Genomic DNA, 25,433 nt, shown 5'->3' with positions numbered 1-25,433 from the left:
GTGCTTTTTAATGTGACTTAGCACCCAAAGTTTAATTATCCCTAAGACTCTGACAAGACCAAGTTTAAACTATGAAGTGAAGGACTGTGGTGATGGTAAACGCCACCCGGCACAGACACATCCAGGCATAAAGCTTAACAGTATACCAGCAAGTTTAACGCGTCGCTGTGTACCTATCCATGCAAACTTGCTTCCTTTCTCACCCATTTAAAACAAATTCTTTCTTGTTGCTATAAAGTCAAATCTATCTTAGGAAGAGAATTGAGAAAAATAAAGCTTTGGGAATGACGTTCACATATAATGCTTTATTTTTCCTCTACCCACATTTTAAGAATGCAGAATATATAAATGTCAAGCCTCCCCAGCTTCTCAACAGGTGGCATTCTATTTTTAGCTTTGTGTTGGTGCCCACTGCCAGAGCCATGATCCCAAAGGGCTACCGTATTTGGTTTTGGCAGAGCCAGTATACAAGTTATTTTCTTTCCCCTCTATTTACACATAAATAATCTGCTATAAAACATTAGAGTCTACCTCTTACTCCTAGGCAAATTCATCTAAAGAAAGCCATAGAACAGAGTGATCTCCAAAACAGATGAGATTAAATGAAGTTCCAAATCCTACAGGGCTAGGTTAATGTAAGTAGGGTGGCCTGTCCTCCTACAGTTACAAGGTTCTTCCATAAATGAGAACTGACCTTTTTTTTCTTTCAATACAAAGAAATAAACCTTTTCTTTCAGTTCAACCACAGTCAAGAGTCTGTATGCCAGGCAATGTCAAGCTTGGAAACACAAGAATAAATCATATGGTCTGTTGAAATTAAGAAAGAATGAACTATATGTATGTACACAGGCCAAGACAGATTGTTTGGTTAAAAAAAAAGATTTCAGTATAACTGTGATCCCACTTTAATGAAAACAATACACCACAAACATCCTCCCTACCCCCCAAAACCCATGTTTTTTGCACACAGAGAACAAGGCCTGGAAAACTACCTAATGTTTGCCTCTGAGGCAGGATGGTAGTGGACAGGGAAGGTGGGTGCAACAGTGGACAGCATTTGCTTTTCCCCTACATTTCTGAGATGTTCAAATTTTTAAAAAACAAATATGTATTACTTTTTCAATCTGAAAAAAATAACTTTTTAAACTTCAAAACAAATTCCAGATGGCAATAACTTTATTATGAAAACAACCACAGTGCCATATTCATATAAGGGAATTTTATTCAGCCACAAAAAGGAATGAAGTACTGACACATGCTCAGCATGGAAGAATCTCCAACCAGACACAAAACATTACGTATTACATGATTCCATTCATATACAATGTCTAGAACAGGCAAATCCATAGAGACAGAAAGTAAATCAGTGGCTGCCAGGGGATGGGGGGAAGGAGAATGAGGAGTGACTGCTAGTGGGCAGGGGTTTTTTTTTCTGGGGTGATGAAAATGTTCTGCACTTATATGGTGGAGATGGTTGCAAAACTTTATGAATATACTAAAACCACTGAACTGTACACTTTATAGGGCGACTTTTATAGTATGTGAATTACATCTCAATTTAAGAATATGAGGAGCGGGCTTCCCTGGTGGCGCAGTGGTTGAGAGTCCGCCTGCCAGTGCAGGGGACACGGGTTCGTGCCCTGGTCCGGGAGGATCCCACATGCCACGGAGCAGCTGGGCCCGTGAGCCATGGCCACTGAGTCTGCGCGTCCGGAGCCTGTGCTCCGCAACGGGAGAGGCCACAACAGTGAGAGGCCCGCGTACCGCAAAAAAAAACAAACAAAAAAAGAATATGAGGAGGGACTTCCCTGGTGGTCCAGTGGTTAAGAATCCGGGCTCCCAATGCAGGGGGCCCAGGTTCGATCCCTGGTCAGGGAACTAGATCCCGCATGCCGCAACTAAAGATCCCATGTGCTGCAACTAAGACCCGGTGCAGCCAAATAAATAAATAAATATTAAAAAAAAAAAAATATATATATATATATATGAGGAAAACCCTAAAACTAAATGTGAAATGCTGTTGCAGCTCTGACTTAGCCTTCTTCGAAGATGACAGTGATTTTAATGCCATTTTTCTTAGAAAATCTAAGTTCAGAAATATAGTTTACATAGTCTAAAGTGCAGTGATTGTTTTGGCATTAATTTTATCTTCAATTTCTGGTATTCTGGTTTCCTTTCATCAAAGAGGACTTCATTCACCAAGTCCTTCAGAACATTTGTCCTGAAAAAAACACTGAAGGAAAACTTTCTGCAAGATCTTCAAAGTAGAATAAAAGGCACATGTTGCAAATAAAACTACTCCATGTGAAACGTTTATAAAGTATCTTCATTTTTTCTATCTATGAACATGATTTTACACATCATATGTAAAGTCGAGAAATGATGAATTGATTTTAAAAGGTCTGTTTTCTAGTCATTAGCAGTAGTTCATGTTAGTCTAGTTTGCTTTAGTTACTTTACCTGTCTGCTATGAAAGGTTGGCTTAGATAAGCACGGAACATGATGATTTGTTCAGTCAGTAAAATTGGGTTTTAACCTCATATTCCACTGTAATCATGTCATTCTTTGTTATAGTAGAAAGAGACGAGCTATCTAGGTGAGAGGCCCGCGTACCGCAAAAAAAAAAAAAAAAAAAAAAAAAGTTCTAGCCACAGAATGTCCTTGGCAGTGCCAGACTGGCTCTCCAGGCACTCTCTCTTTCTAAATCACTGTGCATACTGCTGCTGCAGAAACAAATGGCAGAAGCAATCTCTCTACACACGTAAGACAAGTCAAATGTGCAATCAGCTCCAAAGCTGGACTGCTAATTTAAGCTCATGTTAAGAGCTAATCGCCTTCTTGGAAGACATGCCTTAACTATTTTATGCAAACAGTTTTTCTCTAGACAGAAATTAACCTTGAAGGCCGACATACCATATCATTCATACCCATATTTTTTGTAGCTGTTCTCCAATTGGCATTAGGATGGGTTTTATTTTTGCCACTACCTCAAAACAGGGCTTTTTCCAGTACCACTTTGGTCTTAATTTCAGCTGACTCCTTCACGTTTTAGGCAATCTGAGTTAGAATACGAATTTAATTTTGAGGGAGAAATCACCCTCACAACGATGTACCTTTCTATAGAATAGTATTTCTAACAGACTCCAAAAAAATCATGTTACTTAAAAAAAAAAACCTAAAATCTAGTCACAAAGAATTAAACAAAAAGATGATATTTACAATTAGGTTTGACTTTTTATTGTCTCTTACATTTTTTCTATATGCCTGCCCCCAATGCAGGGGACACGGGTTCGAGCCCTGGTCCAGGAAGATCCCACATGTCACAGAGCAACTAAGCCCGTGCGCCACAACTACTGAGCGTGCGCTCTAGAGTCCTCGAGCCACAACTACTGAGGCCACGTGCCACAACTACTGAAGCCTGTGTGCTCTAGGGCCTGTGCTCCGCAACAAGAGAAGCCACTGTAATGAGAAGCCTGTGTACCGTGACAAAGAGTAGCCCCCGCTCACCGCAACTAGAGAAAGCCCGCGCGCAGCAACGAGGACGCAACGCAGCCAAAAAAAAATAATAATAAAATTTTAAAAAGATATAATGAAACTGCATTTTTCAGAGTTCTAGAACCACTCTATAGAAAACCTCTTTTGAAGTACATTCTCCACAGAGAAGTCATATCAACACTTCTACTTATTTTGCATCTTTTTCCAAAAGAAAATAGGATGACATTTAAAACAAGATAAAATAGCTACTTTTATTTTTAGCTTTTCTTCATTTAATACTCATTGCTAATTTCTGGTCAGGACTTTACACCAGTAGTATCTTAATACAACCGCCCCAGGAGATCAGCAAGTACGATCATCCCTGTCTTAGATAAGGAGTCAGAGGTGCAGAGACTGGCAGCCATCAAGCTGTGGAGCCAGGGTTTGAACTCAGGCTGCCTACTAGAGTTTGCTATAAACAAACACTGCACTTGGCAGGAAAAAGGCGGGTAGAGGTAGGGAAATGAAATGGAACTTTAGACTAAGGCTAGAAGACAGAAAATATACACCACAGAGGTTCACCACAGCTGCTAGAAGGGGGCTGCCGCACGAAGCACTGCTCAGGGGGGTAGCGAGGAAGGGCTACCGTCACTCTTCTCCAGCCCGTCGGCAACCCCATCAAAGGGGTGGAGGACAAAGATGAATGACAGGAGATTTTCACTTAAAAAAATCATGCTTAGTGGCAAAGTACAAGTATACAAAGAAAGAAGTGGGTAAGATACCAGCTGAAATATACCTCAGAGGTCCTAGAGATGGGTAGTCCAATTTATTTAGGAGCTGAAGTTAAAAGAATCTCTCTGGGCAAATTCAGAAAGCTTGCTCAAGTGATTAAGGCTCAAGTGTGACTGAGCAGGGGTACAACATTCTTCTCCAGGAAGACATCTTAAAATTATTAGAGAGTCAAAGGTAAAACCAATTCAACTACCAACTTTGCCCATAACTTCAAGTCTACATCTACTGTTCACAGTGAGGTTAACTGACTCAGCTAATTTCAGAACTGGATATTTCACCCGACACTAGAGCCTGAGAGATCGAGTTAAAACATATATTCTAAGACATGAAGTTATAGTTTATCATGCAAGAAAACTGAATGTCGAATTTGAAGCGGTAAGTAAACAATTTGTTTCAGAAACACAAAAATACCATTTGCTTGGCAGTTCTATTTACAGAACTAAATCCTCTTGAGTCAACATATAGTTATTTAATAGACTCACAGACACAGAAAACAAAGTTATGGTTACCAAAGTGGATGGGGGGGATAAATTAGGAGTTTGGGATTAACATATACACACTACTATATATAAAATAGATGAACAACAAGGGCCTACTGTACAGCACAGGGAACTATACTCAATATCTTGTAATAACCTTTAATACAAGAGAGAATCTGAAAAAGAATATATATATATATATGTAAAACTGAATCACCTGGTCCTGAACCAAGATGGTGGAGTAGAAGGACGAGCTCTCACTCCCTCTTGCGAGAACACCAGAATCACACCTAGCTGCGGAACAATCACTGACAGGAAGACACTGGAACTCACCAAAAAAGATACCTCACATCCAAAGACAAAGGAGAAGCCACAATGAGATGGTAGGAGGGGTGTAATCACAGCAGAATCAAATCCTATAACTGCTGAGTGGGTGACTCACAGACTGGAGAACATTTATACCACAGAGGTCCACCCACTGGAGTGAAGGTTCTGAGCCCCACGTCAGGCTTCCAAAGCTGGGGGTCCGGCAACGGGAGGAGGAATTCCTAGGGAATCAGACTTTGAAGGCTAATGGGATTTGATTGCAGGATTTCAACAGGACTGGGGGAAACAGAGACTCCACTCTTGGAGGGCACACACAAAGTAGTGTGTGCATCGGGACCCAGGGGAAGGAGCAGTGACCCCAGGGGAGACTGAACCAGACCTCCCTGCTAGTGTTGGAGGGTCTCCTGCAGAGGTGGGGGGTGGCTGTGGCTGTGAGGACAAGGAAACTGGCAGCAGAGTTTCTGGGAAGTGCTCCTTGGTGTGAGCCCTCCCAGAGTCCACCATTAGCCCCACCAAAGAGCCCAGGTAGGCTCCAGTGTTGGGTTGCCTCAGGCCAAACAACCAACAAGGAGGGAACCCAGCCCCACCCAACAGCAGACAAGCAGATTAAAGTTTTACTGAGCTCTGCCCACCAGAGCAACACCCAGCTCTACCCACCACCAGTCCCTCCCATCAGGAAACTTGCACAAGCCTCTTAGATAGCCTCATCCACCAGAGGGAAGACAGCAGAAGCAAGAAGAACTACCATCCTGCAGCCTGTGGAACAAAAACCACACTCACAGAAAGACAAGATGAAAAGACAGAGGGCTATGTACCAGATGAAGGAACAAGATAAAACCCCAGAAAAACAACTAAATGAAGTTGGAGATAGGCAACCTTCCAGAAAAAGAATTCAGAATAATGATAGTGAAGATGATCCAGGACCTCTGAAAAAGAATGGAGGCAAAGATCGAGAAGATGCAAGAAATGTTTAACAAAGACCTAGAAGAATTAAAAAACAAACAGAGATGAACAATACAATAACTGAAATGAAAACTACACTAGAAGGAATCAATAGCAGAATAACTGAGGTAGAAGAACGAATAAGTGACCTGGAAGACAGAATGGTGGAATTCACTGCTGCAGAACAGAATAAAAAAAAAGAATGAAAAGAAATGAAGACAGCCTAAGAGACCACTGGGACAACATTAAACGCAACAACATTCGCATTATAGCGCTCCCAGAAGAAGAGAGAGAGAAAGGACCCGAGAAAATATTTGAAGAGATTACAGTCGAAAACTTCCCCAACATGGGAAAGGAAATAGCCACCCAAGTCCAGGAAGCGCAGCGAGTCCCATACAGGATAAACCCAAGGAGAAACACGCCAAGACACATAGTAATCAAATTGACAAAAATTAAAGACAAAGAAAAATTACTGAAAGCAGCAAGAGAAAAATGACAAGTAACATAGAAGGGAACTCCTATAAGGTTAACAGCTGATTTCTCAGCAGAAACTCTACAAGCCAGAAGGGAGTGGCATGATATACTTAAAGTGATGAAAGGGAAGAACCTACAACCAAGATTACTCTACCTGGCAAGGATCTCATTCAGATTTGATGGAGAAATGAAAAGCTTTACAGATAGGCAAAAGCTAAGAGAATTCAGCACCACCAAACCAGCTCTACAGCAAATGCTAAAGGAACTTCGCTAAGTGGGAAACACAAGAGAAGAAAAGGACCTACAAAAACAAACCCAAAACAATTAAGAAAATGGTCATAGGAACATGCATATTGATAAATACCTTAAACGTGAATGGATTAAATGCTCCAACCAAAAGACACAGGCTTGCTGAATGGATACAAAAACAAGACCCTTATATATGCTGTCTACAAGAGACCCACTTCAGACCTAGGGACACATACAGACTGAAAGTGAGGGGATGGAAAAAGATATTCCATGCAAATGGAAATCAAAGGAAAGCTGGAATAGCAATACTCATATCAGATAAAATAGACTTTAAAATAAAGAATGTTACAAGAGACAAGGAAGGACACCACAAAAAGATCAAAGGATCAATGCAAGAAGAAGATATAACTATTATAAATATATATGCATCCAACACAGAAAGCATCTCAGTACATAAGGCAAATGCTAATAGCCATAAAAGAGGAAATCAGGGCTTCCCTGGTGGCGCAGTGGTTGACAGTCCACCTGCCGATGCAGGGGACACAGGTTCATGCCCCGGTCTGGGAAGATCCCACATGCTGCGGAGCGGCTGGGCCCGTAAGCCATGGCCGCTGGAGCCTGTGCTCCGCAGCAGGAGAGGCCACCAACAGTGACAGGCCCGCGTACCGAAAAAAAAAAAAGAGGAAATCAACAGTAACACAGTAATAGTGGGGGACTTTAACACCTCACTTACACCAATGGACAGATCATCCAAAATGAAAATAACAAAACAGAAGCTTTAAATGACACAACAGACCAGATAAATTTAATTGATATTTATAGGACATTCCATCCAAAAACAGCAGATCACACTTTCTTCTCAAGTGCACACGGGACATTCTCCAGGATAGATCACATCTTGGGTCACAAATCAAGCCTCAGTCAATTTAAGAAAATTGTAGTCATATCAAGCATCTTTTCTGACCACAACGCTATGAGATTAGAAATGAATTACAGGGAAAAAAACGTAAAAAACACAAACACATGGAGACTAAACAATGTTACTAAATAACTAAGAGATCACTGAAGAAATCAAAGAGGAAATTTAAAAATACCTAGAGACAAATGACAATGAAAACACGACGATCCAAAACTGATCGGATGCAGCAAAAGCAGTTCTAAGAGGGAAGTTTATAGCAGTACAAGCCTACCTCAAGAAACAAAAAAAAATCTCAAATAAGCAATCTAACCTTACACCTAAAGAAACTAGAGAAAGAAGAACAAACAAAACCCAAAGTCAGCAGAAGGAAAGAAATCATCAAGATCAGAGTAGAAATAAATGTAATAGAAACAAAGAAAACAATAGCAAAGATCAATAAAACTAAAAGCTGGTTCTTTGAGAAGATAAACAAAATTGATAAACCATTAGCCAGACTCATCAAGAAAAAGAGGGAGAGGACTCAATAGAATTAGAAATGAAAAAGGAGAAGTTACAACAGACATACAGAAATACAAAGCATCCTAAGAGACTACTACAAGCAATTCTATGCCAATAAAATGGACAACCTGGAAGAAATGGACAAATTCTTAGAAAGGTATAACCTTCCAAGACTGAACCAGGAAGAAACAAAATATCAACAGACCAATCACAAGTAATGAAATTGACACTGTGATTAAAAATCTTCCAACAAACAAGTCCAGGATCAGATGGCTTCACAGGTGAATTCTATCAATCATTTAGAGAAGAGCTAATACCCATCCTTCTTAAACTCTTCCAAAAATTTGCATAGGAACACTCCCAAACTCATTCTATGAGGCCACCCTCACCCTGATACCAGAACCAGACAAAGATACTACGAAAAAAGAAAATTACAGACCAATATCACTCATGAATATAGATGCAAAAATCCTCAACAAAATACTAGCAAACAGAATCCAACAACAGATTAAAAGGATCATACACCATGATCAAGTGGGATTTATCCCAGGGATGCAAGAGTTCTTCAATATACACAAATCAATCAATGTGATACACTATATTAACAAACTGAAGAATAAAAACCATATGATCTCAATAGATGCAGTAAAAGCTTTTGACAAAATTCAACACCCATTTATGATAAAAACTCTCCAGAAAGTGGGCACAGAGGGAACCTACCTCAACATAGTAAAGGCCAGATACGACAAACCCACAGCAAACATCATTCTCAATGGTGAAAAACTGAAAGCACTTTCTCTAAGATCAGGAAAAAGACAAGGATGTCCACTCTCATCACTATTATTCAACATAGTTTTGGAAGTCCTAGCCACAGCAATCAGAGGAGAAAAAGAAAGAAAAGGAATACAAATTGGAAAAGAAGAAGTAAAACTGTCACTGTTTGCAGATGACATGATACTATACATAGAGAATCCTAAAGATGCCACCAGAAAACTACTACAGCTAATCAATGAATTTGGTAAAGTTGCAGGATACAAAATTAATGCACAGAAATCTCTTGCATCCCTATACACTAATGCTGAAAACTCTGAAAGAGAAATTAAGGAAACACTCCCATTTACCACTGCAACAAAAAGAATAAAATACCTAGGAATAAACCTACCTAGGGAGACAAAACACCTGTATACAGAAAACTATAAGACACTGATGAAAGAAATTAAAGATGATACCAACAGATGGAGAGATATACCATGTTCTTGGATTGGAAGAATCAATATTGTTGATATTTGTCCCAAAGCAATCTACAGATTCAATGCAATCCCTATCAAATTACCAATCGCATTTTTTACAGAACTAGAACCAAAAAATCTTAAAATTTGTATGGAGACACAAAAGACCCCAAATAGTCAAAGCAGTCGTGAGGGAAAAAAGTGGAGCTGGAGGAATCAGACTCCCTGACTTCAGACTGTACTACAAAGCTACAGTAATCAAGACAGTATGGTACTGGCACAAAAACAGAAACATAGATCAATGGAACAGGATAGAAAGTCCAGAGATAAACCCACGCACCTATGGTCAACTAATCTATGACAAAGGAGGCAAGAATATACAGTGGAGAAAAGACAGTCTCTTCAATAAGTGGTGCTGGGAAAACTGGGCAGCTACATGTAAAAGAATGAAGTTAGAACATTCCCTAACACCATACACAAAAATAAACTCAAAATGGATTAGAGACCTAAATGTAAGACCGGACACTATGAAACTCTTAGAGGAAAACATAGGAAGAACACTCTTTGACATAAATCACAGCAAGATCTTTTTTGATCCACCTCATAAAGGGAAATAAAAATAAACAAATGGGACCTAATCAAACTTAAGAGCTTTTGCACAGCAAAGGAAACCATAAACAAGACGAAAAGACAACCCTCAGAATGGGAGAAAATATTTGCAAACGAATCAATGGACAAAGGATTAATCTCCAAAATATAAACAGCTCATGCAGCTCAATATTAAAAAAACAACCCAATCCAAAAATGGGCAGAAGACCTGAATAGACATTTCTCCAAAGAAGACATACAGATGGCCAAGAAGCACATGAAAAGCTGCTCAACATCACTAATCATTAGAGAAATGCAAATCAACACTACAATGAGGTATCACCTCACACCAGTAAGAATGGGCATCATCAGAAAATCTACAAACAGCAAATGCTGGAGAGGGTGTGGAGAAAAGGGAACCCTCTTGCACTGTTGGTGGCGATGTAAATTGATAGCTACTATGGAGAACAGTATGGAGGTTCCTTAAAAAACTAAAAATAGAGCTACCATATGACCCAGCAATCCCACTACTGGGCATATACCCAGAGAAAGCCATAATTCAAAAAGACACATGCACCCCCACGTTCATTGTAGCACTATTTACAATAGCCAGGTCATGGAAGCAACCTAAATGCCCATCGACAGACGAATGGATAAAGATGTGGTACATATATACAATGGAATATTACTCAGCCATAAAAAGGAACGAAAATGGGTCATTTGTAGAGACGTGGATGCATCTAGAGACTGTCATACAAAGTGAAGTACGTCAGAAAAACAAATATTGCATATTAACGCATATATGTGGAACCTAGAGAAATGGTACAGATGAACCAGTTTGCAGGGCAGAAATTGAGACACAGATGTAGAGAACAAACGTATGGACACCACGGGCGCAAAGCGGTAGGGGTGGGGGGTGGGGAGTGTGGTGGTGTGAGGAATTGGGCAATTGGGATTAATATGTATACAGTAATATGTATAAAATGGATGACTAATAAGAACCTGCTGTATAAAAAAATAAATAAAATAAAATTCAAAAAAAAACTGAATCACTTTGTTGTATACTTGAAACACATTGTAAATTATACTTCAAAAAAAGTTATTTAATACATAAAGACGCTAAGCAACATTACACGTAGTTAAAAAACACTATTCTAACTACTTAATATTAGCTATTACTCCTCCATTCCTAAGATGCTTAATTTTAAGGGTACCCTATAAATAATAATGACAAAATCTTTCTTTCTTTAGTGCTTTTCTGAGGCATCCTGACTTCCAAACACAATTATGAAGAAAGTCTTACGGATTTTGGCTTAAACCCCCTCCCCCAAAATCCAAAAACATTAAAAAATAAATAACTTCGTTACTCCTTCACATGGAACCTTCTTACATAAAAATTATTTAGTCCAAACTACATAAAAGATGAATGAGAAAAGATGGAAAGTCCGAAATAATTACAGTGGTTAAGAAAACAATGCACACAGAATTCAGAAAGTTGTCTCAGATCACACTATCAACAGCAACTGTAAACAGTAAACCACCTGCATATTTTATTACTTTCTGGAAATGAAAAAAAACTTACATATAATAGTAATAACTTTCTGAAAAGTGCTAACCTGCACGAAAAACACATACCCCATTAAACATTTCAGGCAAGCACTGTTGCCAAACTTAAGACTTGCCGTCTTGTTTCTGAAAATCAACAATTTTTTGCTTCCAAAGAGCCTCTCAACGTGAAGACCAGTCACCATCTGTCTCAACTAAAGTCAAGTTCTATTTTAAAAATCACAGTCTGTCATCACACCCACCTCTCTACAAACAAATGCTTCACGCATACCAATTTACTGATTTTTGATGGGCCCGAGTCACCTGAGAAAAAGCCTGGGTGTATTACAGAGCGCGTTGATAGTCACAACACCCAGGTTCGTTTTCGGTGCATTTTCAATTTCGAGACCGCACGAGATTCATCTGCCGGCCAGCTAAAGCGCCGGGATGGCTAGTCCGCACGGGAAATGCTGGGGTGTCAGCAATCCCCCCACAATAGCGTTGGCGACCCCAATCACACTCAGGGCGTGGATTCCGGGTGCCACAATGCCCCCGCCCACCTACCCCGGACCCCACAGGCCAGGACCGGGAGCGTCCGGTCCGGATCGTGGGCTGGGTTCCCGGGGGTCCTGGAAGGGCCCGACCCCACCCGGGGAAGGATGCCCAAACCGGAGACGCAGCCCTGCGGGTCCCCGGACCGGCGCGCCGGACACAGGGCAGGCATTCCGGGAGGGGGTGGGGGGAGGGCAGAAAGAGGAGGGGGCGGAGGAGGAGGAACGGGGTCCCTGCCCGCATCTCGCCCCTTTTCTCTCTTACCTTTTCGCACAGCGTCCGCACCTGGTTCTCGTTCAGTTGTTTACACTCGTTCAGCTGCTCGACCCACTGGTCCAGCTCCTTGGTGAACGCCTTGTCGTCCATGGTGGCCCGAGCCCCTCCCCCGCTGCCTCCCGCCCCCCTCCCCGCCCCCGCGCGCCCCAGCCCCGGGCGCCGCTCCCCTCGCCCGGCGCCGCCGCCGCCGCCGCCGCCAGCTCCCAGCGGGAGAGGAAGGAGCCGGGGAGCGCGACCCCGCGCCCCGCCCAAGCCCCGCGGGCGGCTCCGGGCGCACGGCCTCCGGGAGACCCCTGCCCGACCTGGCCCGTTGGGCCGCGCGCCCCAGGAGTCGGTGAAGGGCGCGGGGAGGTGCGGGGCTTCCGCGCAGCTCCCGCCGGACGATGGGCACCTGCCGCCGCCGCCTCCCGCCCGCCGGCCGCTCCCGGTTCCCTTGCCCCTTGTCTGTCGCTCTTTCTCTCCCCTCCCTCCGGGTGTCCGTCATCGCCCGGGCATTTCCGCCGGGAAAAGGCGAGCAGGCGGCGCCGCCGGGGCCCGGGACGCGGGGAGGGATGCAGCGCCTCCGTGTGGCTCGGCGGAGAAACGGGCCGAGGGGCCGAGGGTCGCGCCGCTTTCTCGCTCTTCCACTTTGTATCATCCTTTTTCACTTCGGGTCCGGACCAAGCGCTCCAGGTTCTTCTTTCACATCCTTTTCTCTGGGAATTCTGTCCCCACCTTACTCTCTTGCAGTGCTTTCTCTTTTCTCTCTCATTTTTTTTTTTTTTTAGCGCTCTGAGGAGGGAATTGGTAAGCTTGTGTCTCTCCTCGACCACATAGACCCGAGAGTCTAGCACTCTCCTATAGCAGGCATTCCGTATCTATTAAATAAATAAATAAATAAATAAATTCTTTCCGGTCTTAGCTCTGTCATTAGCTAGCTGTGCAGCACTGACATCTCGAATCCTCCCTTTCAGCATCAGAAAGACGAGCCGATTGCTCTGTGGCATCAATGTGTCCCTTCCAACTCCAGCATTCTTCACCGCGTTTATGCAGTGTTTACTGAATTCTGATGATTTGTTCATTCAACGAACATTTAACGAGCAACTGCTAACTGCCAGGTCCCTTGGAGCGCAGGTGCTAACCAAGCATACTTCCTCTATCAGGATGTTGCCTGAACCCAAGTGGCAGGCAACGTCCTGTATCAGAAGGCAAGGACTCCCTCTTGGCATTCCCAGCCTCCTAGCCATGTCCTTGGACAATCACCGGATCGCCCCCAGCCTCAGATTCCTCATTTGTTAAAAGGGCGCGGCGAGGCCCATCTTTTAAGTTGTGATGATTAAATTCTACAAGTGCTTATCCAATAGTACAGTATGGGAGCCGTGTTCGTTGCCTAATCCTTCCTAGGCAACAGCTACCGAAAGCTTTAGAAAGGTGGCATTCGAACTGAATTTTTTTTTTTTTTTGGGGGTACGCGGGCCTCTCACTGTTGTGGCCTTTCCCGTTGCGGAGCACAGGCTCCGGACGCGCAAGCTCAGCGGCCATGGCTCACAGGCCTAGCCGCTCCGCGGCATGTGGGATCTTCCCGGACCGGGGCACGAACCCGTGTCCCCTGCATCGGCAGGCGGACTCTCAACCACTGCGCCACCAGGGAAGCCCTCGAACTGAATTTTGAACCTTCTCCCCAGGCAAAACCTTGAAGTTGCCTGGAGAAGAGGAAAGAAACTTTTTTTTGGAGAGTGGCAGAGGACAAATGTGTGAAAGACCATGGTCAGTTTGGAAAGCTATAAATACTCCTAGCAACAGAAGTAAGTCATATGGTGGGAAATAAGGTTGAAAGAGCTCCTGTTCTCAAGTGACTTGTACATAGCAGCAAACCAAGTGAAGGACAGGACATGAAAAGATGGTGAAACAGTACTGAACAGAAGGGGAACCTGCATGATTGCAACAGATTTGCAGTCTCTGAGGCGGTTAGTCTGTAAATGTTGAAAGGAGGCTGCATCTCAGGTAAATCTGGAAAGCTCAGAATGAGAATGAGAGGAAGAATGGTATTTCTGGAGTTCCTACAGAGGATGGACTGAGAACAGAAAGTATACCTTGAGAAGAAATGGGAACTACGAATAGTGTTTAGGGAGGGAGGTCCTTGACATAGAAGCAAATGTGTTTGGGATTAATGTGCAAGAACGCTCTTAGAGCTGGGAGTAGACAGGTGAGTTTGTGAGAACAGGGCTTCTGAAATGTTTAGTCAGGTTATGCTGTAGAGCAAGTAAGAATGCTTTTGAGTGCTTCTTATCTGCTAAGTGTTTCGAATGTATTTAGTACTTCAATAATCCTATGACCCAGGGGCTGTTGTTACCCTCCATTTTACAGATGAGGAAACAGAAACATAGAGGTTTAAAAATGCGTTCGCGTCACACAGATAGTAACTGGTGGACTAAGGATTAATGCCCAAGTCTGTCTGACTTCCACTCTTGTCATTTGTGTTACGTGACCTCTGCAGTCTGGACGGGAGTACGGAAAGCTGGAGGTTTCTTGGTGATTATAATATCAGTTTTCAGTATTTTGGTTATGAAGCCATCTTAATTAAAGATAAAAACTATAATTCTTAAAATCTTTCTTTCTTCACTCTTTGCTTCTGTTGTATATGTATATGTGGTGTGTTTTCTGCTGTGGAACATAACCATTATTCTCCAATCCTTGCTAATCGTTTGTCATGCAACGCTGCATTTAATCTTAGGTTTGCAGACCAGATCTAAATTTCTTTGTTTTCAAAGAGACAACCAGAAGTGTTTGTATTTTTGTTTTGTTTACCTCTTCCCTTCTGGTCACAGAATTCTTAAATCATTAATTCCAGCAAACAACCCTTTGCCTTAAAATTACATTTTAGATTTTGTTCCTACACAATTGTCTGGGTTATTTTAAAATATGTAAACATTGAGGGACTTCCCTGGTGGCGCAGTGGTTAAGAATCCGCCTGCCAATGCAGGGGACACGGGTTCAAGCCCTGGTCCGGGAAGTTCTCACATGTCGCAGAGCAACTAAGCCCTTACGCCACAACTACTGAGCCTGAGCTCTAGAGCCCTCGAGCCACAACTACTGAGCCCACGTGCCACAACTACTGAAGCCCACGCGCCTAGAGCCCTTGCTCCCCAACAAGGGAAGCCACCGCAATGAGAAGCCCATGCACCACAACAAAGAGTAGCCCCTGCTCGCCACAACTAGAGAAAGCCCGCGCACAGCAACGAAAACCCAACGCAGCCATAAATAAATAAATAAATTTATTTTTTTTAAAAAAAGCCTATTTATCTAAAAAAAAGAAATTGATATATGGAACTCTGCATCAGAAACTCAATCAATAATGATGAGATTTAAAAAGACAGGGTCCATTTGGAAATGCTTTCTTTGAATTTAAAAACTACAACTCACTGTTAATAAAAAGATCATAGTAGGTGTTCTCACCCTACTGCTCAAGAAACATGGTTCTAAAAAAACCTTTTCAAAAGTATCAAAAAATATTTTTTTTTTTTCTTTTGGCTGCACTGAGCAGCTTGTGGGATTTTAGTTCCGGACCAGAGATTGAACCCGGGCCCCGGCAGTGAGAGCAAGGAGTCCTAACCACTGGACCACCAGGGAATTACGAGATGGAATTATCTGAAGATAAAGGAATCAGTGCAGATGTGATGTTCAATATTTTGTCCTTTTTTGTGGTTGCCCTCAGGAGGCTTGGTTCAAATTCCCTAGCACAGTGGAGTTCTTTATCTTTACACATTTTATACCTGGCTATTTTTTTTAATTAAGGTATAATTAGCATAGAACATTATATTGTTTCAGGTGTACAACATGATTTGATACTCGTATATATTGTGGAATGATCACTACAAGTCTGTTACCCAACCAAATTTGGGTCCTCTCACCCACACGCTATAAAGCCAACCTACCGACACCAGGTTGTGGTGAAGGAAGGTGTGTGCAGTGTTTACTGCAGGGCCAAGCAAGGAGTCCAGGCAGCTAGTGCTCAGCACACGTAAACTCTCTGATCGGTTTCAGGGAGGTTTTTTTTTTTTTTTTTGCCATACGGGATCTTAGTTCCTGACCAGGGATCGAACCCATGCCCCTTGCAGTGGAAGCACAGAGTCCTAACCACTGGACCACCAGGGAATTCGCCAGGGAGGCATTTTTTAAAGGTCAGGTGAGGGAGGGGAGTTGCAGGGTATGTGATCAGCTCGTGCACAGTACTCTGATTGGTTGATGGTGAGGTAACAGGGTGGTGTCACAAGGGTTAACATTATCAATCAATAATCAGACTCCAGTAGGTTTGGGGCTATGTTCTCATGGTCATCAGGTAGTTAACTTCTTCCATGTGGTGGGTTTTAGCACCTGTAAAACAACTTGGGAAATGTGCATCAGATACTGCTATCTAGGTACTTCAGAGAGGAGGTAAAGCAGAGGACAAGGGGGAGGGCTCTGTCCCAGGAAGGCCCCATAGGGTCCTGCTTGATTACAAGTCTAGTTAACATCTATCACCACATGAATCTACAAAATTTTTTTCTTGTAACGAGAACTTTTAAGAACTACTCTTAGCAACTTTCAAATATGCAGTATAGTGTAAGTAACTATAGTCACTATGCTATATATTATATCTCCAGGATTTAATTATTCTATAACTGGAAGTTTGTACCTTTTGACCCACTTCCCCCCTTTTGTTCACCCAATACCTAGCTATTCTATATTGTGTGTCTGACAATGCCAACACTGCCAGTTCTTAAGTGACTAAAGATGTTTCTCTTGCTTCTGCTGACCTTACTCATAGTGGCTTGAACAGATCTGGTGGAAGTACCATTTGCCTTCCTTGGGAGGCTTTCCTCTAGAAAGCTTGCTTCTATATCTCTGGTAGCCTTAACCCAGTGCCACTCCAGCAAGAGCTGTGGCTCAGAATGAGAGTGTCAGTTCCCGCACCTCACTGCTGTTTCAAGGTGCAGAGTCCCTACAGCAGCATGTCTATATGAATCCAGCCTCAGTCAGCTCACTCATCTGCCTGCCATCCTGTTCAGTCAGGTTCCCTGCTGGTTCACCTCAGGCCTTGGCTCTTGGCCTCGTGGCCTCAGTTTCCAGCTGTTTTGTCCTTAGCACCCAGTTCTTCTCAAATCTTCACCAGATTCTTTCCACTCTAGCCCCAGGTTTTCTCATTCTGGACTAAATTCACACTAGTTTATTTTTTTGGAAATCTATGGAGACCTATCCTACTTTTGCCAAGACCATTGAAGCCTCAGAAAAATGTGTCCTGTCCTGGGTCTGGTTCTTTTGGAGCAGAAGTTCCCTTAGACATTTATAAAACTGGAACTGAAAGACCTGTTTTTTTTTTAATTAATTAATTTTTGGCTGCGTTGGGTCTTCATTGCTGCGCGTGGGCTTTCTCTAGTTGCAGTGAGCGGGGGCTACTCTTCATTGTGGTGCATGGGCTTCTCACTGTGGTGGCTTCTCTTGTTTTGGAGCAGAAGCTCTAGGTGAGCAGGCTTCAGTAGTTGCAGCACACGGGCTCAGTAGTTGCAGCACGTGGGCCCTACCTAGGGCACGCAGGCTTCAGTAGTTGTGGTGCAGGCTTAGTTGCTCCACAGCATGTGGGATCTTCCTGGAACAGGGCTCGAACCCACGTCCTGCACCACCAGGGACTGCACCACCAGCGAAGCCCTGAAAGAACTGTCTTTGTTTGTTTATTTTTGGCTGCATTGGGTCTTCGTTGCTGCATGCGGGGTTTCTCTAGTTGTGGCGAGCAGGGGCTACTCTTTGTTGCTGTGCACGGGCTTCTCATTGTGGTGGCTTCTCCTGTTGTGGAGCACAGGCTCTAGGCTCACGGGCTCAGTAGTTGTGGCTTGCGGGCTCTAGGTGTACAGGCTCAGTAGTTGTGGCTCGTGGGCTCTAGAGCGCAGGCTCAGCAGTTGTGGCGCATGGGCTTAGTTGCTCCTCAGCATGTGGGATCTTAGTTCCCTGACAAGGGAGCAAACCTGCATCCCCTGCATTGGAAGGCGGATTCTTTACCACTGGACCACCAGGGAAGTCCCTCATATGATTTTTTTTTAACAATTAGTCAGATTGAGAATTTTTTCAATTTTTTTTGACGTTTATACTGTGTATGTGAATTGTGTTCACCATTTTACTAGCTTTTTCACACCCTTATTATTTACAGGCTGCTTGATATGTTCCAAATATTTTACAGTGTGTTACATAGATTTTATATTTGTCTGTAAGAGTCTTTCCATACAGAAGTTAAAAATTTTTTTTTTCCTAACAAGAGTATTTATTGTCAGGCAGTATTCTAAGTACTTAGATTATTGCCTCGATTATTCGCTTCACTACAACCCTATGAAGTAGGTGCTATTATTATAGTTTCAATTAATTAACTGAGGATACTGAGGTAGAGAAAATAAGTGACTCGCCCAAGTTCATTCATTTGGAGCTGGGAAATGAAGCCAGGTAGTCAGAGCCGATGGTCTCCAAGTTCTGTAATACTCTGCCACCCATCCTGTCAATAACTTTGCTTAAGGCTGTTTAAAAAGTCTCCTCTGCCCCAAGATTACATGGATATCTTATTATGTATTTTATAGACATACATAAATGACATATAGAATTTACTGTACATTTTATATTAAAATTCCCTTGCAATACAATTTATTTGGGCAACTTTTATGTTGTGGTAAAATATTTACATTTTAACCATTTTTAAGCATATGATTCAACAGCATTAGGAACATTCACAATGTTGAGCAACCCTCACCCCTACTATTTCCAGGACTTCTTCATCATCCCAAACAGCAACTTGGTAGCCATTTAAACAATAATTGCCATTTTAGTAGTTGTGGCTCGCGGGCTCTAGAGCGCAGGCGCAGTAGCTGTGGCTCGCGGGCTCTAGAGCGCAGGCGCAGTAGCTGTGGCTCGCGGGCTCTAGAGCGCAGGCGCAGTAGCTGTGGCACACGGGCTTAGTTGCTTCGCGGCATGTGGGATCTTCCCGGACCAGGGAATGAACCTGTGTCCCCTGCACTGGCAGGCGGATTCTTAACCACCGTGCCACCAGGGAAGTCCCTGCTTATCGGTATTGTCACCAGTCTTCTTTTCTACAGGGCAATTGGTAAATCTTTGTCCAATGTTAGAGTATAAGATTTAAATTCCACTTATATCTTTTATAAGCAACAGTGGTAATAATAAAGAATATATCTGGTCTTTGACCCTGGTTTCTGGCACAGAGCTTCCAAAACCCTTGGAATTTCAGAGTGAGAGGAGTATCTTTGTTACACTGATGAGGTAGGTGACTCGGGATCGGGGCTGGTCACCAGAAAGACCAACCCTGTGACTGGTCAGCCAACTTTGGGCCAGCCTGACGTCAGGGGAGGGGATAGGGCTGGAGATGGAACTCATCCATGTCATCAAGGATTTAATTACACATGCTTCTAACGAAACTCCAGTAAAAACTCTGGTCACCCCAGCTCTGTGGAGCTTCCAAGTTGGTGAACACATTGACGTGGTGGTGGGGTGAAATGCCTGGATCCCACAGGAGAGGGCGTAGAACCTCTGCATATTCCTCCACTCCTAAAGAATATTTCTCAGTTTGGTTGCTCCTGACCTGTATCTTTTATAGTAAAACTGTAATTCTAAGTATAATGTCTCAGTGAATCCTGTGAGTTGTTCAAGCAAATTACTGAACCTGCAAGCGTTGTGGGAACCCCCAAATTTATAGCCTAGTTAGGGTACACCTGAGGCTTGTGGCTGGAGCCTCAAGTGGGGACAGTCTTGTGTAGGCCTTTGCACTTCTCTTGTGGGCTCTGTGCTAACTCCATGTAGTGTCAGAATTTAACTGAATTACAAGCACTCAGTGTAGAATAGTGCAACACACTAAGTTTTAAAATGTCTTTTGTAATTTAAAAAACTATTAAACAGTTTTTAACACATCTTTTGACAGCTGAACTTATGACATTTACAGTCTTGGTTACAACTATATTTAACTTATTGTCATCTTAACACTTTAAAAGATAAATTTTAAGTTGCCATAGTTACATGACAATTTTTTAAATGCATGGATATAATTTATATTCTTTCATAGTTTGCTATGGAAATTAACTCTCCACTTTCTTTTGAGCCTCAGATGCACGAGTATAATTAATCCTTTCATTTTATGGCACATTGTGAACATGTCTGTGCAAAAACTCGTTTTCCCCTCTCATCCCTGATACACAGTTTCATTTCTCTTCCTTGAAACGTATCCTCTAATGTTTTTGGTATATATACTTAAATTATCCATGTAAAATACATAGTATTATGTACTTAATATTCATATATATTCTTATAGTTCTGTACATTTCATTGTTTCTAACTTCTTTCACTAAATGGTGATTATTACTGTATTTAGTATTTGTATAAATAACAAGCTATCATGTTTGAATATAAAATGCTTAAAATATAGCGTTCTGTTCACCAAACAATATGGTTTTAAAAAACATTAGCTTTGATTATAGTAGCATCTTCTTGTCTATCATAATCACTGTCTTACTTGCTTTGCTTCTTTCTCCACAATTTTCTTTAACGTGTTCTCATCTGGTATGGGACTCATAACACACCATGCAAACCAAGGGCTACACATGAAACTTTAAATGTGGTGAAAAAGCCTTTCGGACAACCATACAGTAGTTGAGAAAGGTTCACATTGAGTATTAACTGTGATATCAAGACACCTATCCTGTTTTTGACACTCGGAGCACTTTTAAAAATGTGAGGATTTCCCTGGCGCTCCAGTGGTTAAGACTCTGCACTTCCACTGCAGGGGGCGCAAGGTTCAATCCCTGGTCAGAGAACTAAGATCCCGCATGCTGTGTGGCCAAAAAAAAAAAAAAGTCTGTGATCCTAATGTAATATTCTATGTATTTCGACCAAGACTTTTCCTATACATCACGTTGTTAAAATGTTACATCAAGCTTGGGGGACATAGGGCTTCCCTGGTGGCGCAGTGGTTGAGAGTCCGCCTGCCAATGCAGGGGACACGGATTTGTGCCCCCGTCCGGGAGGATCCCACGTGCCGCAGAGCGGCTGGGCCCGTGAGCCATGGCCGCTGAGCCTGCGTGTCCGGAGCCTGTGCTCCGCAACGGGAGGGGCCACAGCAGTGAGAGGCCCGCGGACCGCAAAAAAACAAAACAAAAACAAAAACAAAAAAAAGCTTGGGGGACATAAATATTTTTTCCAATATTAAACTGGCTGAAAACATATCAAGGAATATATCAAAGCAGGGTCTTGAAAAGATATTTGTGCACCAATATTCACAACAGCATTATTCACAATAGCCAAAAGGAGGAAGCAACTCAAATGTCCATCAGGAATGAATGAATAAAAATGTGGTCTCTACATCCCATGGGAGGGGGGTGTGCTGTATGTCCCTCTCACTTCCCCATGATACCTACACCCACAAATGCCATATCAGTAGAATGCTTTATGTTATATTCTCGTATGTGTTTCCTCCATCTAAAGACCTTATTCTCACCTTTCCAGCATGTATAACTCAAACAGATTTTCAAGACTCACCTTAGGGTTGTCTTACTCATAAAAAGCGTTCCTAAATCCAGTCAGATTCATTATATGATTAATTATACGGTAATCCTCTTAAGACCTGTACACCAAGCACTAGCATCTATCACACCTCACTTTATTTTCACGGCTGGTTTCTTGCATGCCTCTCTCACTCTACACAGACCTTCCAAGCGAGAAATGTCTCACTGATTTTTCAGTTCCAAACGTCCAATCATACAGCTAAGCCCAGCAACAACAGAATGTGCTTCATAAAAACTGGTTGTTCGTAACTTGGTACTGTATCTACACTGAATGGAATGGATTTTCACTTTTGACTTTATGAAAGTAAACAAACTATTGTCATTCTCACCCTCAAATCTTTCTTTGGATTTTTTTGACTCTGACTTGTATCCAAAAGAAACACTCATGATGAAATGTCATTCATTAACAGATTATTTTTACTTGCTCATTTGATGGATACCAGTAGACGGTTATAGGAAAAATTTTTTCATTATAGCAGGTTCCTGGGTCAAGAACCCAGAAAGCAGGGTAAGAAAATTAGTTTTTAGTCTGACCTAATATTTTACCCTGAAAAATTGGTGGAAGACCACAAAAGTAACCTAGCTGACTCAGCAGGTTCTATGCGTGCATTTTTCAATAGATGGCATATCTGAAACATTTTTTTTATGGTTGACCTGTAAGAAAGGCTAAGAGGGTGGGTGTATCTCTAGAAACTGTCACAGAAATTAATGGTCTTGAGATAGTTTTGAAAATAAGGAAGGAGGAATGGAAGGTAGAGAGCCTGCCTTTCACCAAAGGTTACTGGAGGATAAGCTTCAGGATAGCATTTGAAGAAAGTGGGAGCACAGTCAATTTTGAGAAAATTGTCCTTTTCATTAATATTCAGATGCAGTTGTAAAACACCCTGGTTGAGAATCAGTGGATTAGGAGTCATTAGTTACTTGATTTAGCGTAACTCCCAATAGAAAAAATACATTCACTTCTCAATATAACTAAAATAATCTTAGCCAAGGGACTAGAATTATTTGTATGCACATAGAGAAACTGTTTCTTAACCAAATGTGAAAAATCTCAAATTACTGTATTGCTCTTTGCACATTCTATATTCAAAATTTAAAAGAAGGGATTATGTATCAGGTTCACAAGTTGATGGCTGGAATTTAAGAAGCAAATAACATGTCAAAGGAGAGATTTTAAGACAAATCTTATATTCTTTTCAAACCAACAATACTGGAAATATTAACTGATGTTCATGACTTGAGGTGCAAAGTATCTTGAAGGGCCTTCTGAATGAATGCATTCATAAAATAAGGAATTAACATTTTCCTTTATGGGGTTGATACACACACAAGCAGAATAGCATACCTTTAGCACAAATCAAATGATATGTTCAGTAATTGCTGAGCGAATACAATCTTTAACTAACCATGCTCAATTAACTAGACCAGATTTCTCAAAACATAGATTCTCACATTTAAAAAAAAGAAATGAAGGAATCCCCTGGTGGTCCAGTGGTTAGGACTCTGCGCTCTCACTGCCAAGGGCCTGGGTTTGATCCCTAGTCGGGCAACTAAAATCCCATTAGCTGCATGGTGTGACCAAAAAAAAAAAAAATCTGTCATAGCTCTAAATTATTCTTACCTAACAAAGGAAAATAGACTTTAAAAATGAAAGGAATTACAAATCCTAAGATAAATGGAGTTTCCTGTGACAACAAATTAGAATGCAGTGTATTTTGAGATTTAAGGGTTCCACAGGATATTTCAAAGGAGACTTCTTACAAATACCAGAGGGATTCTTTTAACGGTTAAAAGATTCAGAAACAAGATGGTAACAGTAAAAACAGACAGCAGATCTTTCACCCCAAGAAATGAGTAAAATTTATATCCTCACAAAACGTTCCTCTCTTAATCTCTCTCTAATGAGTTCTTTTAAATCTTATTCCCACATGGCATTACTAATCAATGACCACTTAACTTCTCAGTTTCTCTTCATTAGCACTGCTAACTAAGAATTTGCAGTTACTTGGGGCTTCCCTGGTGGCGCAGTGATTAAGAATCCGCCTGCCAATGCAGGGAACATGGGTTTGAGCCCTGGTCCGGGAGGATCTCACATGCTGTGGAGCAACTAAGCCCGCAAGCCACAACTACTCAGCCTGTGAGCCTACAGCCTGTGCTCCGGAACAAGAGAAGCAACCGCAATGAGAAGCCCGCGCTGCAACAAAGAGTGGCCCTCACTGGCTGCAACTAGAGAAAGCCTGTGCGCAGCAACGAAGACCCAACGCAGCCAAAAAAAAAAAAAAAAAAAAAAAGAATTTGCAGTCACTGCTCCTAGAATTGTATCCATCAGATCTAGTTTAAAGAATGCTTGTCTTCTAAGAATAACTTAATTTTCTTCCTCCACAATCCTTTTTTTCAAACTGCACAGATAACTGGGAGTTTATCATGGTACTCAAGCAATGTCAACATTGTATGAATTAAAATCAAACCATGCCTGTAAAAAATTTTAATAGCTTTAAAATACCACATATACCTGAATGTAAGTTAATTTTTCTCCTAAAATTACTCCCATTAAAAAGAATATGGAGCCTTACTCTATTTTGAAGACTTAAGCCCATTACTTTAAGGAAGGTCTTTGGGGAGGAAATTAGCTCGAAATGACTTCAACCAAAAGTAATTTTAGATATGTTCACAGGTTTAAAAAGCATACATCTCGAAGAATTTAGAAGTGAGGATGATATGCTTTGGAAAACTCTGTCATAGGGCTCCAAAAAGCTCTGATGATGTCAAAGATGCATGAGAGGACACCGAATGAAACTGTTCTATGTGTTAAAAAAAAAAAGAATTTAAAGTATTTTTATATAACATACAATTGAAATTTAAACATTTCATTTGTATCTCTAACAGTTTATATATTTCAGCTTACCAAAAAACTTGTTTTGAGGAATCTTCTCATTGGGGAAATGGAAGTACAGCCTTACATTTGGCTAGATTCAGAACCCAAATTTTAGAGGCACTTTTACATTATGCATATTAACAGAAGGCAGACTGATGTAACTAAAATATATGAATATGAAAGTTAGTTTGATTACCTTATCAAAGAGGCTCCCCTGAACATCTCAGCTTACGGATCATCCAGTAATTCTCTATTACTTCGTTTTGTTTTGTGTATGTCACTTCTCACGATGTGAAATAAACTACTGTACTTACATATTTATTCCTTGTCTCTCTTGACTGGAATGCGAACGGCATGAGGGCAAGAACTTTGGCTTGTCCTATGAAACTCCGGGGAGGAATGAAGCTTGTCAGAGTCAGGGGAAAGGAAGGAAGGAGATGAAGGTGGAAGCAGCTGGAGTGGATGGAGTGTCCCAGCAGTTTATTTAATCAAATTCAGTTCTTTGTGGACTCTTTTTCTTATAATGAGTATACGTATAAAGAAAAGATTATCCGTATATTTGCTCATTAGTCAAGAAACGCAAAAGGAGAAAAAAGAACCCTGAAACTAGAAGGACTAGAAGGAATTCAGCTTATTCAGATAATTCTTCAA

The 25,433-nt window shown here is 41.8% G+C and overlaps 1 protein-coding gene across 3 annotated transcripts in view; it reads right to left on the bottom strand.

The window, feature by feature from the left end:
- PPP2CB (protein phosphatase 2 catalytic subunit beta) overlaps positions 1-12,464 on the bottom strand; it is a 30,719-nt gene extending 18,255 nt beyond the window's left edge. The window contains exon 1 of one of the 3 annotated variants that reach the window (XM_060136292.1): positions 12,333-12,464. In XM_060136292.1, coding sequence (XP_059992275.1) covers positions 12,333-12,434 — 102 coding nt within the window. In that variant the 5' untranslated portion in view covers positions 12,435-12,464. Of the gene's footprint in view, positions 1-4,962; positions 4,982-12,332 lie in introns of those variants that run through there. The other 2 variants (XM_060136293.1, XM_060136296.1) reach the window with 2 other exon arrangements.
- Positions 12,465-25,433: the final 12,969 nt, after the last annotated feature.

Source organism: Lagenorhynchus albirostris, chromosome 21, assembly GCF_949774975.1.
Source record: "Lagenorhynchus albirostris chromosome 21, mLagAlb1.1, whole genome shotgun sequence".
Classification (NCBI taxonomy): Eukaryota; Metazoa; Chordata; class Mammalia; order Artiodactyla; family Delphinidae; genus Lagenorhynchus; species Lagenorhynchus albirostris.
The sequence above is the reverse complement of the archived record's forward strand: the minus strand, read 5'-3'. Positions and strand labels throughout refer to the sequence as shown.